Source organism: Pituophis catenifer, unplaced genomic scaffold (genome assembly GCF_029215685.1).
Source record: "Pituophis catenifer annectens isolate HBS135680 unplaced genomic scaffold, rPitCat1.0.hap2 SCAF_1, whole genome shotgun sequence".
In the NCBI taxonomy this organism is placed as follows: domain Eukaryota; kingdom Metazoa; phylum Chordata; class Lepidosauria; order Squamata; family Colubridae; genus Pituophis; species Pituophis catenifer.
In genome coordinates this window covers 266124976-266145483 of record NW_027256881.1, presented here as the reverse complement: position 1 = coordinate 266145483, position 20508 = coordinate 266124976, and the positions used below count along the sequence as shown (strand labels likewise).

At 38.9% G+C, this 20508-nt stretch overlaps 1 protein-coding gene across 1 annotated transcript; it reads left to right on the top strand.

The window, feature by feature from the left end:
• The first annotated feature begins 247 nt into the window (after positions 1–247).
• Positions 248–11125, top strand: FGF4 (fibroblast growth factor 4). The gene is made up of 3 exons (XM_070957563.1): positions 248–557; positions 4249–4352; positions 10949–11125. The coding sequence occupies exons 1-3, from the start codon at positions 248–250 to the stop codon at positions 11123–11125; spliced, it is 591 nt and encodes a 196-aa protein (XP_070813664.1).
• The last annotated feature ends 9383 nt before the right edge of the window (positions 11126–20508 follow it).

Genomic DNA, 20508 nt, shown 5'->3' with positions numbered 1-20508 from the left:
ATATATATATATATATATATTTCGTGTATAGTATATAGAGAGTATATACATATATATATATATATATAAAGTATATATACAAATATATATATATATATTTGTTTGTTTGTCTTCCCTGCACCCCCCCCCCACCCCCAGCCCACCCCGCTCTTGGGATCTAAGCCTGGGGCAGGAGTTTCGCCGGAGAGGTGTATTTTTAGCCGCTTGCCTCCCCTGGAACCACGTGTGCCGCCCGCGTTCGCTCAGGATGACTGGTCCCTGTCCGGCCTGCTGGCCAGCCTTGCTCCTGGGACTGCTGTCGCCCTGGCTGGCGGGACGCTGCATGCCCGTCTTCGCCCAGCAGCACAACGACACCCTGGAGTGGCGCTGGGAGACTCTCTTCTCGCGCTCCATGGCCAGGCTCCCCGCCGGGGAAAGGAATTTGCTCAGCCGGGACGGGGACTATCTGCTGGGCATCAAGAGGCTGAGGCGCCTCTACTGCAACGTCGGCATCGGGTTTCACATCCAGGTCCTGCCGGACAGCCGGATCAACGGGATCCACGACGAAAACCGATACAGTAAGTGGGGTTGCGCCCCGCCGCCTCTGCCCACCTGGATCCGCTCGGCTGAGACACCCCAGAAAGGGGGCCAGCCAGCCAGCCAGCGCCCCCCCCCAGAACTGCGCAGGATCCTAAGGCGGGGAAAGGGGGCACGTGTGAACGGCCCGAGGGTTAGGTACAATAGTGGGATTCAGCCAGTTCGCACCACTCCGGGAGAACCGGTTGTTAACTTTCTGAGCAGTTTGGCAAACTGGTTGTTGGAAGAAATCATTAGGGCAGAGAACCGGTTGTTAAATTGCTTGAATCCCACCGCTGGTTAGGTAGGTAGGTTGCTTCTGTGCCCCCCCCCTTCCCGGGAAGGTGAACTTCTTCTGGTCGTGGTGGACGGAAGGCTCTCCGAATGATCCAGCCCCTCCATCCTCTTGTGGCAACGCCTCGCGGAGGAGGGAAGCCCCGCGCCCCCTTTTCAGGGCAAGGCGCCAAACCTCTCCCCTTCCCTGCTTCAGGCAATCAGCGTGGAGGGTCAAAGCCTAAAGGAGCTTGGAAGGCAGAGGGGTTGAGGGACCTGCAGAAAAAGCAGCCTCGGCTGCGGCCGGGGAATGAAAGGGTTAAACTGGGGGAAACGCACCCACCCCCCCACCCCCAGGTAGACGAAACGGGAAGGCGCCCCACGGAGAAAGCCGAAAACGCCAGGTGAGCGTTTTCTTTCGCGCACGTTATTGGCTTGCCTTGAGCTACCCAGGTAAGCCGGCGGAAATCAGACGGACGAGAATCAAGCCAGATGTGTGTGTGTGTGTTTTGCCTGACGTTTCCCCTGCTATTTTCCTAGGGGTGGGAAAGGATGGGATTCGGTCTGAAAGGAGCGAAGGGATGATCTCTCTGGAATAAATGAGAGCTGCGATCAAAGCAAAGGAACCCATTTCATCTCTTTAAAAATATATATATATTGGTCCTCATATTGGCCCAGGAAAACACAGAAAGTTGGTTCTTGGGAATACAGTAGCAGCTGACTACTAGTAGAATGAACTATGAGGGGTAGCGACTATGTTTGTTAGGCAAGGAATGTGGCATAATCTTTGCAAGTGAAATCCCCCAGTTTTATATTTGGGTGATTCCACTGCACTGGCTGCTCCTTGCGCACAATTCAGTCCAAGAACAGAAGTGGAGTTACTTAGCGCTGCCTTTGTAATTCAGAATTGGCCCGCAGAAATTCCCTCCGACCTGAGCCCTAGTCAATTTAAAGCAGGACTTCTTTTGACTTTCTAAACAATATTAGACACTTTTCCTTCTAACAGACTAGCTTCGGTTAGGGTTATGGGGAGCAGCTACTCCTAAGTCCCACCCTGCTTTTGCCACAGGCTGACCGAGTAGTTAATTTGGGATTCAAGGTCCCATCCCGCTTCTGACGAGGAGCCCGTATAGTCTAAAAGCATCTGTTCGTGACTTAACCCCATGGCCCTATAGCTCTAATTCTAACTAACACCCAACTGAAACAATAGGACCGGGAGGAGGGGTTAAAGATTGCACCATGACAAACGTTTCATGTGTCCTAAAACATGTCCGATACTTATTTTAAGCTGGGTAAGGTGGTGGTGGGGGGAATCTCTGCTAGATCTTCAATCACAGCAGAAGGAAGACCTGAAGCATTTTGCAAGCCGGCTATGTCAGGCCTCCAGCATCCCTTGTTAATAGTCACAGCCAGCGCAAGTCATTTGCAGTTCCACATATGTGGAAACTGCTACTGGTAGATTGAGAAGGCTGCTTTTAAGCACCTTCTAAAAAAGAAATAAGAGCAGGCAGTCCATTGGCTGAGTTGGGCTGGAAAAGCTATTAATGAACATGCTAAGGAATTAAATTAGATGGTTATTTATTTATTATTTATTATTTATTTATTTGTTTATTTGTTACATTACATTACATTACATTACATTACATTACATTACATTACATTACATTACATTACATTTCTGAGCCCGCTCATCTCCCTCAAAGAGGGATTCTGGGTGGCAAACAAAGCATCATAATATTAGACAGTCTGCAAAAATTAAAATCTCAATGCTAAAAAAATTTAAAAGTTTTTTTAAAAATTATTTAAAAAATCAAGGAGGCAGGAATAATTAAACTCCATTAAAAGCTAGTTGACAAAGGCAAAGGGAGGGCTTTCATGGCAACAACCAACCTCCTGATTGTACGCTTTGTAACTAATGAGGCAAGGGACTGTAGAGCAATATGTTGGCCATATCCTGAGCAGAGCTAGCTGCTGTTCTGTATAGAGATGGGTTATCATGTGGGAATATTGTCTATAGAAAGTAGCTTGTTCAAGTCAATGCAAATCACTCGTATTTTTTGGAGATGGCGGGAGGAATCAGTGGTAACATTTGCAGTGGTTCTGTTCATAGGTCTTAATTCTCTATGGAACTATGAGTTGGCTAAATTCATTCATTTTGTTAAGGTGGGGTATGTTTGTCTCAATGCAATGTATGTGCCCACTTAGTGGTGGTTTGCAAATCATGGTTTAAAGTCAGCATGCTTGAACCAGCCAGTTGTGGTTCACTAAATAAAACCTGATTAGGCAATTCTGACAGGAATGCATTAAGAGTGTTTTTCTAGTCTTTTCTTCTGCTTTGCAGAAAATCATGACAGGGTTTCACATTGTTGCAAAGTGGGGAAGCACATGTAGTAGTATATAAACATAAAATATAGTTATTAACATAGTTAATGTTAATTAACAGGAATAACTGGAAATTCTTCCCCTCAAAATGGCAATATCATGGAAATAGCAAAATGTGGATTCCAGCTAAATGAGTAGCTCAGTTCTGCACATCTTTACCCCACCCATTGCAACCATCACCCTACCAAAACAGTCTTGCCCCTGTTAGTACAATGTGAGAATCAGGTCAGTGAGAAGGGCTGCCCAAGACAAGAGGGTAGGAGATGGTTGACAATTGCAAAGAAAATGGAAAATGGTTATTCCGAAGTGGTCATTACCTCCATTCTGTTAATTTCACTAGAATTGAACCAATATCATGGAAGGTCCTTGCTTATACCACCACAAGTGACATTTAGTCTCAAGTTTCAGTGTTACCGTAGTTGTATATCAGTTGTATATCATTCTTCAACACCCAATACCCACAGTATTGGGGGAATAAACAAGACTTTCTACAGATGGTAAAATGGCAAGATGGCAACTTGGATAGCAACCACAACAACTCTTAAGCCTTATGGGTAAGCTGATGGGAAACAAAGCTTTCAATACTTCAACCTTTATTCTAAGTTTGAGTGAACCAATCATCTTCTGCAGGGAAGTTTTGAAAAGATTGGTGAGAAAGAACAATTTGTGAGACTGGCAACGGTTTTGGAGTGGACTTGAAGTTGGGGCTGGATGGTCCAACTGATAAACTGGAGATTTTCAATTTCTGTTCTAGAGTAACCCGAAGCTCAGTGGAACTTTTCTGAATCTTAATAGTTTGATGTTTGCTTCCTAATATAGGTGTCTACAAGGCCATAATGCAAGATACACATAAAAATTCCTGAACTTTTGAATAGCTGTTGCATGCCACATGCCACAAGAGGCATGTCTACTGGTATGGTTCTACTGACATAGCTTAAAGAGTAATAGAATTAGTAGGATATTATTTACTCAAATGATTTATGATTGCATGTAATCCTATACCTCGTTTGTTTCTAATGCATTCTTCTTCTCTTAAAGGTTTGCTGGAAATCTCTCCAGTGGAACGAGGAGTGGTTAGCCTTTTTGGTGTTAAAAGTGGACTTTTTGTAGCAATGAACGGCAAAGGCAAACTCTATGGATCTGTAAGTAGCAGTTATGAAGATTTTCAGCTCAAGACTTTTAATCACCTTTTAAAAATAATGTATATCAATTGTACTTTTATTTGATGAACACAGTTGGCGCCACTAGAAAGACAAGTAAGTGTTTTAATATTGCAGACTTTTAGTAGATAGATTAAATAGATGTGCTTGTTAAGCACATTAAGAGGATAATCCTCTGATTGTCCCAGATGTGGACATTACAAACAAAAGGTAGTTTACGATTAAAATGTTTTTATATTTGTAGCAGAAATATTAGATTATCTGATAATCAGGAAAATGCTGTTTAATATACACATATATTTCCAAGTACTGCAATCACCTAATTTTGGAAATCAAAGAATTGCACATTGTGTACACATAGGTTTGCAAAGTGTAAAATACAACTTTGTAATTTTCTGCAATCTTCCAATGCACTTGGACTACTACTTTGCCACTGGCTGTGCTGGTTCAGAAGTTTGAGAGCTGTAGTCCTAAAACAAATGGAATGGTTATTGTGCTTCCTTTTTGTGTGTTTTATAACAGAATACTCCCCCCCCCCTTTATTCAATTTAAAGTTACAACTTTATGGCGAAGTTTTGAGGGACCAGAAATAAAATGGCAAACTAATAAAAAATAGGACGATGGGATGTGGTTTTTTTTTTGTTTGTTTGTTTTTTTGCTTTTGCTACGTAAAGTTTTATAAGACATACTTTCTGGAATTTAGCAAACTGTCACTAGGTGACAAAAAAAGCAAAGCAGTTTAATTTATAACAAGGATAATTACATATGGATATATTCATGCACTGCCTAGTGGAAGAAAAGGACAGTTTAGTTGTGAGGGTCTTACTTTAGATTTTTTTTTTTATTCTATACTGAATTTCTTTGAATCTGTAAATCTGGAACAAAAATGGTTGGAGAGTCATTTCAATTCTTGTAGCCTATTTAGTTCCTAAAAATAACACAAGTCTTTTTTCCCCCTTTGGTCATTTCCAGCTGTCTTTCTATTATAGTCCTTCTGTTGATATGAGCTGGTGTAGGCAGAGATTTTTTTGCCAAAGAAAGAGTATTTTCTTACTGATTTGCCTAAAAGGAAGCGAGACTAAATCTTAAGGGTGTAAAAGGCATTGTACATTCAGATAATTTAAGACTTTGGACACAATAGCCTTTCCTTTATTTATATCAGTTTGCCACCAATGATCATTTTCCTTCTGCATTTTCTAACAAATAAACAAATTTATCATTTGTTAAATAGTTAATCGAAAGATACATCCTTGTCCAGTGTCATGTAGATAACTTTTATTTAGGGCTCAGTATAAATAGTCATTGGACTGTATTCCAAACAAACTAACAATCTGAAATACAGGCGATTAAAAAAATTGAGATTAAGGAAAGTTTCAAATGGTGGTAGACTGTAATGCTTTGCCTTAGTTTCTTACACTCTTACATTTCTTACACTTGTCTCCCTCAAGCCAAAGGAGTCATCTATGTCAAGTCAATTAAACAATAATTAAACAATGGCAAATACCTGCTACTCAATGAGTTAGGTTTCCTTTATATAGGAAGCAAAAGAAAGCAGTTTAGCAAACCCATAATACTATTCCTTCTTGTAGCTCTGCTAATTGTCCTTGGATAGCTTATGTCCAAAATAGATAAAATGAAGAAGTTAATCAGCTATTTGACTCTTGATAATTTTCAGAATAATATTGAGAATAATCAGACTCTTTCAGAGTAGGTTAGTGGTTACGACTGATTTGCCATGCCTGACCCTTAAACAACATTGCTGTTTTCTTTGCTTGAGTGTGCTTTCTTCTGTAAATGGAGAAAGAAGCAGAGGTGGGTTTCAGCAGGTTCTGATCAGTTCTGGAGAACAGGTAGTGGAAATTTTGAGTAGTTCGGAGAACTGGTAAATACCACCTCTGACTGGCCCCGCCCTCATCTTTTCTCTGCCTCCTGAGTCCCAGCTGATCGGGAGGAAATGGGGATTTTGCAGTAACCTTTCCCTGTCATGCCCACCAAGCCATGCCATGCCACGCCCACCAAGCCACACCCATAGAACCGGTAGTAAAAATATTTGAAACCCACCACTGGAAAGAACATTAAGCAGTATGCAGTTCAGTTATGATAAATGTAATTTCTGTACTCAGAAAAACCAGGTGGCACAGGTAAAAAACAACAACCTGGTGGTACTTGGCTTGGTAGGATGAATCTGATCATCCTGGTAGGATGATCAACTTAACCACAAGTTAAACATGAACCAGCAGCATGTTGCAGCTGCCAAAAGAGCCAATGCAATGCAGCAGAAGTGTAGTCCTGAGATAGCGGGAAAAGATATTTCTGCTCTCTGCTGCACGGGACAGCAGCCCATCCCTGAGATATTGTGCTCAGATGCAGTCACTATAATACAAGAAAAATACCAGGGAATTGGAGAAAATGCAGAGAGGAACAACAAAGGGGCTTGATGGCTAAATCTATGAAAAACTGTTAAAGGAAATGGATACATTTAACTGGAGACGAGAAAAATATAGGGAGAAATCATAGCAATATTTTAATACTTGACAGGCAAGGTATAGGAGAAATGGATTTATTCTCCATAGAACCCAAGGGTACAAGCTTTACATAAAGATAGCCAAATAATGGAATATGGAGGAATTTCCTGCTGGGAAGTGCTATTAAGCAGTGGGACAGCCTGCCTCCTGGAGTCATAGGTGTCATACCCTATGCCATTACAGGTTTTCAAGCAAAGGTTCAAGGCCATTTGTCTGGGATAATATGAAGATAGCTGCCATGGGCAGGGGTTGGAGCTGGACCCAGAAAACTTCCAATGTCCCCATCAACTGTGTAATTTTATAGTGGTACATCCATATCCAAAAGTTTACTTGTGGAATATAGCAATGGAAGAATCATGGATAGTTACTGTATTTTGCCAGAATAAGCAAATTTCTGTACTGTATAAAAAGATGGTATTTTATTATTCATGTATATAAGGCAGCATTGACATACAGTATATGAAAAGTACTGGTAACATAACCATTTTTCTTCTTCTGGCAGCAAGCAATCACTTTATAAATCCCTTGTTTTTGTCCATTTTTATTTGAGTCCGGTAAAATTTGGTTCTTTCTTCTTGAAGTGCCAGAGTACAGCTCCACTGATAACTTATTTCTTACAAACAAATGCTCTTTCATTAAAAAAAAAATTAGATAAATGTTCTGCAAAGGAGGCAAGGCTATTGGGGGAGAAGAAAAAAGAAGGGAGGGAGATGAGGATAAAAGTGGAAGAAAGAGAAAAGGCGGAAAAAGAAAGCAAGATGATGCACATTTGAGAATTATTTAGAAAAAAATATTTAGAAAAAAGAATCTGATGGAAATATTTGATAATACTGCCATATTAGGAATAGTTGGCGAAGCTGAAAGAATTTGCTAAAATGGCCAAATTGACCCATTTGAAGGCAATATCTATGTTTATTGGTACCTAGAAACTCCTTATAGATTTTAGCATAAAACAAAAAATGAATTTACGATCTATGGTTTTGATAATTAACTAGATTAGATTATAGAAAGTAAAACATTATGCTGTAATTTTAGAGAAGGAGGTAAATGTACGATTGTAGTTACAACTCTTATAAAGATTGGAAACGACTTTTTAAAAATCTTTTTGGTTTCTTTTCTATTTTTTCTTCTACTTTTTTTGCACTTCCTTTTTTCTTTCATTTGTTTTTTTTCCTTCTTACTTAATTTTAGTTTCTATTAATGTTTAGTCCTGTTTTATAATTTTTTTAAAAAAATAAAATTATATTTTTAAAAGTGAGAAAAAAGAACTTGTGGCTCCAGCAAGTAGCTCCCCATAATTTTCTTGGAGAAAATGTAGCACTCAGGGGAAAGGTATCTTGTCTTCTTCAAATCATCCTTAATATAACATAAAGATGTGTCCCTCCCCCTTCATTTTTAAGGCAGCTGCCTGAAGATTTTCCATGCTTGGAAATATCTGAGGGCTTTACTGCTCTCTATGTAAGCGGAGACTTTCCCTTTAGAGAAAAGTATATGCATCTTACACTCTTAAAACAGTCAATTCTCTGAGTTTAGTTTTAAAAGAGGGGAGGGGAATCCTATCCTAAAAGATGGATAGGTCTACCCTAAAAGAAGGATGGGTCTACCTACCCACATCTTTGTAGAGCATATTCCATAGACATTCTGTGTTTCAAATTTTTATTTGAATATATGTAATCTCAATTAATAAAAAGTATTTTCAATGTATTTGTTTTTGTGCTTTAATTTTCATTCTATATTATATCTTATCATAATACTGTGAGCTTCAGGCACATACCAGCTTTAAAAGTCTGGGAGCCATTAAAAACAGTATAATTAATAAGAATTTTTAAAACAAATCAAATTGACCGAAGGGGAGATGAAGGGGAAAAAGAGAGAGAAGCTATAGGGTGTGTACAGATTAGGTTGCCTTGTACACTAATTAGAGTGGAAAGCAGGAAATAAAGGTGTACTGTACCTGTTTTGAAATTCAGCCATATTTAGACCCTGAAACCTGGGAAATCCATTCATAAAACTATTTTGAAATGTTATTCAGAATATGATGTGAACGATTTATCCACAATCAGAAATAAAAGGGGATAATAATTGGGTGGGGGGGGGATATTGCAGTGTGTTATTGGGCTACTTCAAGATTTTAGGAGAGTCTTCTCAATCTGAGGTGGTATTCAGCAGGTTCTGAAGAACCAATAGCGGAAATTTTGAGTAGTTCGGAGAACCGGTGGCTCTGTCTGGCCCCGCCCCCATCTATTCTCTGCCTCCCGAGTCCCAGCTGATCGGGAGGAAATGGGGATTTTTCAGTATCCTTCCCCTGGAGTAGGGAGGGAATGGAGATTTTACAGTATCCTTCCCCTGCCATGCCCATCAAGCCATGCCACGCCCACCAAACCACACCCACAGAACCAGTAATAGAAAAATTTGAATCCCACCACTGCTTGCTGTGTGTGGAATGTGATCACTCTAGACAAGCGTAAAATTTGGCTGGGAAATTCTGCTTCAAAAAATAATGCTGCTGTTAATCCCAAGAGTTTAACCAGTGTAGAGGAAGACGTAGTGCTGAACCTGGTTTAAGTGAACAGTTTTGGGCTTCTCTTCTTATTATTCCAGATCAAGGAACAGGCAGGAAGATAAGTACATGTAGTCCTCGAATTACAACCACAATTGAGTAAAAAATTTCTGTTGCTAAGCGGAACAGTTGTTAAATGTATTTTGCCCCATTTTACAACCTTGCCACAGTTGTTAAATGAATCTCTAACAATTGTTAAGTTAGTAACATGGTTGTTAAGTGAATCTGGCTTCTTCATTGACTTTGCTTGTCAGAAAGTTGCAAAAACTGACCACATGACCCCAGGACACTGCAACTGTCATTAATATGAGTCAGTTGCCAAGTGTCTGAATTTTGACCACATGATCATGGGCATACTGCAACAGCTGTAAGTGTGAAAATTTGTCATAAGTCACTTTTTTCAGTACCATTGCAACTTTGAATGGTCATTAAATGTACTGTTGTAAGTTGAGGACTACCTGTATGTTTGAGCGATTGATCTTTGTGAATTTTGATGAGAATTGACATAATCTGTGCCTGCTGCTCTTGTGTGATTTGAAATATACAGTAATTATTTCTCTGAACTCATTTTTTTTTTCAAATACTAAAATGCAGGTCTTGGTTGAAACAAAATGTAAGAAGGATGCATTTAAAAGGAAAATTTGAATTTATATCATCTTCAATATGCATTTTTGTGTATATGCTTGGGCATATACACTAATTTCATTAAAAATGAAATCTGTATAGGAATGAACAAAGATGAAACTAACATTCATTGATCCAGCTAATCATAATTTGAGTAAAACAGACAATTATTTTTGTTGGAGACTGACCTGCATAATTAGAAAAGTATATTTCTGGGGAAAAAGATAAAATCTTGCATGATAAATACCCGGGTGTATTTAGAAAGATGAAAGTGAGATACTTGTGAAAATTGTGAACAGTGATAATTTTAGAGAAACAAATGAATGGAACCAAGATGTGGGGTATATATATATTATCTGATACATCATCATTTACGTAGGAAGCTTCCCTAGATCAAATTACCAAATCTGATGATTGACCAATCTAGGGCACTATTGCTTTTCCTGATTAGACAAGATCTATCCTTAACCTATTGATGATACCAAGATTTCACTATGGTCTTTTTGGCAAATATTCCATCATTGAAATTCAATTTTTCCATGTAATGAAGTCCTCAGATGGACTGGTAAATGTTGATCGTAGTTTTTGTCTACCTCAGTCTTCTCCAGTTCAATGTCTTCCATAAGTGTTGGATGATATTTTCTGGGAAGATGAAAATTATAGACTGTAAACTGGAAGGAACTAGGATGGGATAAGATCATCTGAAAGACTTAGAGTTAGAGTTGTGTGATAAAGTTGAAAAGAGCACAAAAAAGAAGGCAAGTGCTCAGGTGTATTTTCCTTGTATATATACACAAAGACATTTTTTACATCTAACTTCTCCCTTACTCTCACTATCCTCTTCCCTTCCTTCTCCACTCTCATTTCAGAGCCATTTTGGTGATGAGTGTAAATTCAAAGAGATTCTGCTGCCGAACAACTACAACGCCTATGAGTCCCAGATCTACCCTGGGATGTACATGGCCCTGAGCAAAAATGGAAGAACCAAGAAAGGCAACAAAGTGTCTCCCACTATGACAGTCACACATTTTCTTCCCAGGATTTGAGGACTATCCCTTCAGAGCTACCTCAGGGCAAAAGGAAAAGGCAAGGCCCAATTTGGGAGAATGGAAGAGGGAGGGGGTGAAATCTATGGTGCACTTTTCTTTGAGAGTTTTATGCAAGAGTAGATGTAACATATTTAAATTATTGATATCTGTATATATTGCCAGAAAGTTATTTATAGTTCTGATCGTTTTTTTAAAAAATTCCTAAAAGAAAAGAAATGAAAGAAAGAACAACCTTCTACAAAACCAAACCTCCAACTTAAGCTATTCATTACACAGTGTAACAGTAAAAGACTCTTGCATTGTGGTTTATTTAATCTTATCTTTGTTTTGGGGTAAGTTATCACAGGTGTGCTGCTATTATGACTTTTTAAATGTGAAATCTGATTCCTATATGCATTGCACTGTTCTGTGCATTGTACAATGTTTGTTAGTGGACATTAAATTGTGTTTTTTTTAAAAAAAAACATTGTTTTTAACCAGTTATGACTGCCAGCAAACATTTTAGTCCTTACAAAAGACGCTCGACAAAACTTCCTCAGTTCTGATGCCAGCTTATAGGAACGTATAGCATCTCTGACCTCCTTTTGTGCAGCCTTGTTAGTTCATAGAAATGGTGTCAATTTACTTCTGCTACAGAAACTGCAGCATTGATGTACGCCCTGCAATGCTCTTTTTAGCTCTGCTACAGTTGAACTTTGAACTTTCTTGCATTCAATCCCTCTGGGGCCTGTAGAGCAGAAGCCACCAGGCAAAGTAGGAGTAAACCCCATTGAAAATCTCTGGAAGTTGCATGGCAGGAGTTCATAGTGAATTGCACTCTAGGTAGGCCCTTTTCAAGTTCTAGTCTTAAATTCTCAGCATTGTGAGAATGAGGATTGCCATGTTAATAGTACAAAGCAACATTTGGACATTTTTACTCATTGTTCGACTTAGATACAGAGTGGTCATTTTCTTCTTTCAGCCACTCACATTTTGGAATAGGTTACAATGAAGAACCTTTGTGTTAAAGACCACAAACCATCTTTTAAATGGAATGATATTATAGGTAGTCTGGACTGATAACCCCAGTTAGCACTAGAACTTCCGTTGTTAGAACTTCCAATCATTAAGTGAGCCATCAAATGACTGTGTCTGATTTTACCACCTTTTTTTTTTTTTTGGCCGCAGTCATTAGGTAAATCACACATTAAGTGGATCCAGTTTCTCTCACTAATTTTGCTTGACGGAAGGCAGCTGGGAAAGTCACAACTGGCAATCACATGATGCTTCAACTGCTGTAAATGCATGTTGGCTATCAAGTACCTGAATTACGATCGCATGACTGTAGGGACGCTGCAATGTTCAAAAAAGCAAGAACTAGTTATAAGTTACTTTTTCAGTGCCGTTAGAACTTTGAATGGTTGCTGGTCGTAAGTCAAGAATTACCAATGGTTTTAGTAACACTTGACAATCTCTCTCTTTCAGGCCAGATTTCCACATAGTCGTAAGCCACTGTTTTTTCAGAAGTGCTGTTCAAATGAGCATATTTAGCTCTTTCTTTCAATGAGGTGATTAACAAACTAGGTCCGTGATGGTGAACCTATGGACGCATGCCAGACGTGGCACGCAGCACTGTCTCTGATGGCACACGAGCCGTCACCCCAGTTCAGCTCCACTGTGCATGCGCACGTGCCTCCCACTGTCCAGCTGGTCTTTGAGTCTCTGCCATGCATCTGCGGGGTGTGGGGTGTGGGGGAGCACATGCAGATGCGTGGGAGTGGGGCACATGCACAGGGGCCATGTGCGCATTGCATTTTGGGGGTTCGGGTGTGCACTTTGGGCACTCGGTTCAGAAAATGGTAGCCATCACTGAACTAGGTGATTTCATCTATGTTTCCACCCCCCTTTTTAACTGTGCATGTTGAACCAGGAACTCTCATGTTCTCATGAGTTTTCCTCAGATAGGAACAAGCCAAAGTTCCTGCTTCAGCATTGCAGTGAACGAACGGTGGACAACGTATTCGGATTTTGTCAACCTTCCTTTAAAACGGGTTAACCAGTCCTTTAAAAATGGTTTCCATAAATGCTACAAAATATCAGAAACCAGCTTATGATGCCACTCTTTCAGTACAGAATCACTTCACCAGTCGAAGGTCATCATTTTCCAACTGGGGTTGCGGGCAGATTAAACACATGTGAGGCTACTGAGGTTTGCAGAGGAATAAACTATTTGGCCTTTTAAGAAATGGAGGTTGCTTTTTAAATATGAAAAAAATATATTAAACCTATTGGGGTGTTTAATAGACTTTTTTTTTTTTTAAAGTGGATAATCCCATCATTGTAATTCAGTGGTTTCAGCCATGGACTGCAAAATAGGTGCTTGCCTATGGTAGAAATCCTGTCCCACTAGTCATGCCTCTGCAATAAGGGTTCCTGCTGAGCATGTCCCAATAGCACAGTGTTTCTCAACCTTGGCCGCTGGACGATGTGTGGACTTCAACTCCCAGAATTCCCCAGCCAGCAGACCTGGCTGGGGAATTCTGGGAGTTGAAGTCCACACATCGTCCAGCGGCCAAGGTTGAGAAACACTGCATAGCAGTTCACTCTGAAGTAATCATATTGACTTTAATTAAACATTTATACTGTAAATGGTTTATAGGTTGTAGTTTTCTCATTTCATTCCCTGAAATGTTCCTTTAATATCTACCTCAGTCAATTATTCTATAAGCCAGTTTCCTTACAAGACCAGCAGGGAAGGGACATTCATTTTTTCTCCCTACCCTGCTTATAATTCCAATGTGGGAGGGAGGGGGGCATCCCAATTCCTCCCCCCCTTTTTTTTCCATATGTAGCCAAAAGAATTCCAGATAGTGTTGGTTACATCCAATTTGAGCCTTGTCACGTTTGTGCTATCTTTACCCAGTGATTTACTTTTAGTAAGGATAATCATGGTGAAAATATTTGCAGACAGCTGTCAGGCTGCAGCACTATATGCTCATCCAGTAACCTTATAGTTTTCTTTATATATTTTGTGAATGTAAACCATGTCTTTAAAGCAAAGAATGAACCAGCAGGTTTAAGAAGGATGATTGGAGGGGGGGATGGAAAGAGTGAGCAAAAAAGGAGGGTAACTCTTAGGCAATGTTTAATGGTTTCTTTTAATGGAAGTAGGGCATTGAGAGCTAATCATCTAACAGATATCTTGGAAACATGGCCTTTGTCACGTTGTAGAAGACAGATCTCAAAATCATAATGGGAGCTGAAGGCAGATATTGGTAAGAGCTTACCCCGAAATGAGGCACTGGAGTTATTACGATAACTACTCAGCTATCTGGAGATCAGATCCACCAATTTATTATTTTGCTGCTATGCTGGCAGGTTACCTGCAGATTTAGAAATGAACTCAATGATTTCATTTGGGTGAGGCTAGTTTAGACCACAATTCTTCACCTACTTCTATTTATTTCAATGGGATTTCTTTTAGCATGTTTTTTTCCCACCTCACCTACCAAGCTCATTTAGAGTGCTCATAGATCAGGCACCTGATTACAGTCTGTCTCTTTTCTTGGCATGACAGAAGAATAGAAAGCTGACTTATATCAAGATCAGCTCTTGTTCTATCCAGCCTATTGGCTATCTTGACTAGTAGTGGATCTCCTGGAACTGAGATCTTTCCTGTCGTGAGCTAGATATAATCCTATTAAGCAGAGCAGACATAAAGCTAGGGCATTCTGCTTTAAAAAACATCCAGATGCTCAATCACTAAACTTATTTTGATCCCACTTTTAATGCTCAGCTAAAATATGTCCCCACATTTTACTACCCCTTTACAAATTGGATGTGTGTGTGTGACTGCTTGGGAGCCATTTGGGGGAGACTGCAATTACTTTATGGTGGAATCAGACTTTAAACGTTCTTACCTATGCTATGAAGAAGTCTGATGAAGTTCCCCCATTCAGGGAATAGTATAATTCATTATGAGAATGGCCTCTGCTTTTTGCTTGGACTCTTTAAGATTCTCAATACTTATGATGTGGCTATATTGCCCCCATCATAAACGTGATGGCTAGACCTATGACTGAAGAGAGATGTATGAAGGTCCCTTTGTGATACATATTAGCAGAGAGAAATCAAGGCTTTAGGGATGTAATACTAAACCATGGTTTAGTACAACATGCATGAGTATGCCCAAGGTTCAGACTTACATGGGCTCTGCTTCTCTTTGGTGCAGTTAAGAAGAGCAGTGTAGAAGTAACTGCTCTTAAACTATCCAGAGTTCTCTGTAAATTCTGAATTTGACAAACTCATGACCAAAGTTCAGAATCTGAAATGGGACTGTGAAAAACTATATCTTGACAATCTTTGGAAAGTCCTTATGAGAAGTGAAGACTGCAATAGGCAGAGTCATGATGCAAAGCAGGAAAGGCTTTGTCATGTATGTAGGCCTAGATAACATTCCCTAAGTTAGAGTAGAACTTTTGGAAGGACAGGGGTATTAATTTAGTAAAGATGTTAACCCTAATTCAAGATTTATGGTATAGCTTCCATATGTTTCCTGCCTTAAAATGCTGGGAAATTATATCACCAAGTTGCAATGGTTGTAGTAAAAGAGGCTTCTGGGAGTCTCTGGGCTGCCAAGTTCCAAAACAGAAAACAATTTTGTTTTGGAATATCTCCTATCTCAGGTTTGTTTAAATTATTAACAATTGGATGTTAGTTGTCCTTTAAATGGTACACTGAAGGTCATATTTCAATAGTAGGAAAGAGATAAGAGAGCTAAATTTTACTTAAATCAAATTATCACAATGAAATGTAATGAATATGATTTTTTTTCCGGTTTAACAATTTGCCACGTTAATCACTACAATGTCATAACCATTTTTAGAAGTATTTATGGGCCAAACTGCAAGCTTCGAGGGGCCATGTCTTCTCCTAGTTTTGGAGTTTTGTATTTCTCTCCAAATGGTTGAGCATGTGGTCCTTTGAGTCCTTTATGCAGCCATGTTGCAAGCAGAAGTGCCTTTAGCAATACCTAGGATTGGGTGTTAAAATGAAACACTGGGTTATATTTATCATGCTAAACGCAGAGATTACTTGAATGCACAAGAATTGTCATTGTGGATCTTTATTTCATAGGGCAAACTCTAAGTGATCATGATTCCACATCCACTATCAAGTACGATGCCAATTTTATCCCGAGTTTGATATGCTATGAGTAACTAGTGAGTGAAGCAAATTTTAAGATCTATCCAACTCTTAAATTACTCTGGGAGAATAACTCCTAGTTAATATATTTCAAGATGTTTTAGCCTTAGATCATTTATATGCTGCTTTGAATCAATATGCAGCATTACTTCCAACCTGAAGTAATAACTCTGGTAATTACTTGGTGTACTTTCCTTGTTATAGAAAGAAAAGTGAAGCAAGCCCCCTTCATCTTATTGGAGATTGCTATCTTTCTATCCTTTGATATTTCTCAGTCTCCTCTTCAATTTTTAAGTTTAGATGTAAGACTGAAATCACTTCAGAAATTATTACCCTAAGGCAGTGGTGGGTTGCTCCCGGTTCCGTCCGGTTCTTGAGAACCGGTAGTAAAGATGATGGGAGGCTCCGCCCACCTGCCCTGACATCACATTTGGTGATCTGCGCATGCGCACGCTCCTGTTGCAAACCGGTAGTAAAGGTAAGTAGAACCCACCCTGCCCTAAGGTAACGTTTCATGTAAATGTATCCTTTTTCTACAGTAGTGATAGAAGCCATGGTAGATTGTGACCTTCTCTGAGGAATTCAGTATTGAAGGGCTATAATCTGAAGGAATGTTTACATACTCAGTAAATTAAGTCATCATCAAAATTCCAAGGCACAGCAAAAATGAATTCAGCTTTCTTTCTTTTTTTTTTTTACATTCCTGTATTTGAAAAAAAAAATGCTACTGTTATATACACATTATGAATGACTTGCATATTTTTATGTACTGTATTAATGGATGACCTGGGAGAATAAAGCTACTCAGCAGTGCTAATGGGAGTAAGACTAGAATTTAGGAATATGAATTCCCCCTTTTGGGAAGAACCATTACAAACTTCTTTAAGTTTGTATCTGGATACAAATGGGAATTGTCCCATTTCTGCTACTAGCCAATAGAAGTATGCTAGGAACAGCAATATTGAGTTCAATAGAGAAGTGTGAAGCCTGAAATAAACTCTTCAGTAGAAGCTTTCCCCAAATGGCTACATGAAACTTGAAAAAAGAGTCAATTTGAGGCTAGAATACTTCTGATGAAATTTGAAAAGTGTGCTTCAAGTTTGATTCTGGTTGTTTTAAGTTTAAAAAAATTTGAACTCAAGATTGTTTGCATATTTCTACAGTACTTTCTCCCAGTGTCTTATCCCCTTTCAGGCAAAGGCCTTGCTCTCTTTGAATATGAGCAGTCCACAGCAGAGACAAAAGGGACAGAAATTAATCTCATGACCATGTTCCAATGCATTATTTTGAATTAATATGATGCCTACAACTGGCTTTTCCTGTCTTTATTGAGTCCATCATGTAATATTTTACTTGAAAAATGGAGAGACTAGGTAAGAAAAGAACTTTTCCCATTCCATTTCTCCTTTTTTTTTTTTTTTTGAGTTTTTTGAATATTCAACGAAAGCTTGGGAGAAAATGAACCAATTCCAAGGTTAAGCACAATCATCCATCATAAAATGAGATTAGAGAACAGCAGGGACTGATTAGCTGCTGTTCATGCAAACATACGTAAAATAAATTCATGCAATCCAATCTTAAGTAAGTGAACTCAAGACTGTAGGATGCTAGAACATTTCTGTGCAGTGTGGGATATCTCTGTATCTTTTCTTTTATTCTCTTTCATACTTTCTCTCCCTTTTTAAAATGTATGGATATTTATCTGCACAATGCATACATCTGAATACCCCAAATATTTCTAGTTTCTGAAATAATTGATACAGCTCATGGGTGCATTTTTAATCACATTTGTTTTCCTTTCAGTTGCCAAATTACGAACTCACCCTTAATGTGGTCAGAGGTGGTTTATATTGTAATGTTCAGATAACATTGTAAAACTTTTATATCAATGTTATGAGATTTCATCATTTACCAAATCTGTCTGTAGTTTTATACAGGTGTTGTTCAATATCGTGGTGTATGTGCTGTGCACATTTAAATGCATAATAAATAGATACATGTTTACAATGGACATTGTGCATTTGGTTGACATTCTTTCATCAACAGCTGGAGAAAAAAAATGAGATCATTTTGCAGTTCAAAAATATTTAGTCCTCTCATAAGGTTGCTTTACTTCCTATAGAATCCAATGTTTGCTCATTCAAAAGTCAGTTTAAATGGAATTGATGGAATTAGTCTAATTGTAAACATATTTACCCCTTATTGTAAGTAGACAATACAATACAATTCTTTATTGGCCAAGTGTGATTGGACACACAAGAAATTTGTCTTTGGTGCATATGCTCTCAGTGTACATAAAAAGAAAATACATTAGTTAAGAATCATAAGGTACAACACTTAATGATAGTCATAGGGTACAAATAAGCAATTGAATCATACTAAGAAACAATCAATATAAATCATAAGGATACATCAACAAGTTACAGTCATACAGTCATAAGTGGGAGGAGATGGGTGATAGGAACAATGAGAAGATTAATAGGAATAGTAAGTAGATATGCCTGCACTGTTGGTTTCTAAAATGGCTCCCAGAATTATCCTATGCACACATATTCAGTAGGTCCTTTTGTTTAATGAAGAAAGGTAGATACAATACAGCTTTCCGTGTGACTCTGTGTATAGTCATGCTGGCCACATGACCATAGAAGTATCTTCAGACAATGCTGGTTCTCTTTGCTAAGAAACAGAGATGAGCATTGCTCCCTAGAGCTGGACATGACTGGACAGGGGAAACCTTTACCTTTACCTTTACCTTTACATACAATTTATAACACAAAGCTTTGCACTACTATAAGGAGTACTCTAATATTCTCTCACTTTTTCTGCTTTGCTATTTCCTTAAATGTTTTAAACTTACAGGTAGAGTCTGTACTTTTAGCCATTTTACATGATTGATATTGGACAATATTGTAAGTGTAGGAAATATGACTAAAGAGTAGTTTTTATCTCAAAATATGCCATACACATATTTTTGTAAACATTATAAAAAGATAGAAACAAATCAATTCAAGAGCTGTGCCATCTTATTTTAACAAGATTTTCACCTTCATGTAAACCTGAAAATGAAAGAAATCGCCCCACCACCACCCTAAATAAATTGGGTGAAAACTTGTAAAAATAGAAAGAAATGCTAAATGTGAAATTATTTAGAATCAAAGTACCTTCTAGAAGAAAAAGTTAAACCCCTTTCTGAATAGCATAGTGTAGCAGTTCATTTAAATAATTATTAAATTTATTAAGCATCAGCTGAAGCCAAACCAAGGCACATTATAGGATACCTAATTTCAGTAGTGTTATGCCCACTGGACTGCAAGGCAATCAAACAGGTCAGTCCTAAAGGAAATCAACCCTGACTGCTCTTTAGAAGACCAGATCCTGAAGATGAAACTCAAATACTTTGGCCACCTAATGAGAAGGAAGGACTCACTGGAGAAGAGCCTAATGCTGGGAATGATTGAGGGCAAAAGAAGAAGGGAACGACAGAGAACAAGGTGGCTGGATGAAGCAGTAGACATGAGCTTAAATGGACTCTAGGAGATGGTAGAGGACAGGAGGGCCTGGAGAAATGTTGTCCATGGGGTCGCAATGGGTCGGACATGACTTCGCAACTAACAACAAAAATGCTTTAAAACAGGCCTGTCAAACTGGCAACCCATGGGCTGGATGCATCACATGCAGGTCACACCCACCCCAAAGGCAAAAAACATCACGATATGTCACAATACATCATGTGATATGATCAAGTTTGGCACCCATGCTTTAGAACATTACAGCTCAACCTGGGAACTTAATCCCAGGGAGACAATTCTATAAACTGCCAATTCTGGCAATGCTTGCAGGAAATCTCTGCCAGATATTTAGATGAAACCAAATTTTGAATGAAACAATATAATCTTACATCAGGGATGGGTGACCTGGGGGTGTAAGACATATGATTTTTAGAGATCATGACAGCTTGCAGAGTTCATACCACTAAAAACTGGAAGCACAAGTTCCTTTTAAAGGAGATAGAGCCAACAATGTATAAGACTTTAGATGTGCTGATCACATCTTCAGAAGATCATTGGTCTGACAAACCGACAAATGAAGTCTTGCATGATAAGACCCATTCCTTGTATCATGGATACATCTTGGATGCAGGGGCTTTTACAAACTGATTGTTAAAGACATACACAATTGTCTTTGTGATTGACATA

Bases quoted from the DNA above. Each gene is read 5' to 3' on its own strand.
- FGF4 (XM_070957563.1), top strand. From the start codon at position 248: ATGACTGGTCCCTGTCCGGCCTGCTGGCCAGCCTTGCTCCTGGGACTG. The intron at 558-4,248 runs GTAAGTGGGGTT...CTTCTCTTAAAG, and splicing joins CCACGACGAAAACCGATACA to GTTTGCTGGAAATCTCTCCA. The intron at 4,353-10,948 runs GTAAGTAGCAGT...CTCTCATTTCAG, and splicing joins AAGGCAAACTCTATGGATCT to AGCCATTTTGGTGATGAGTG.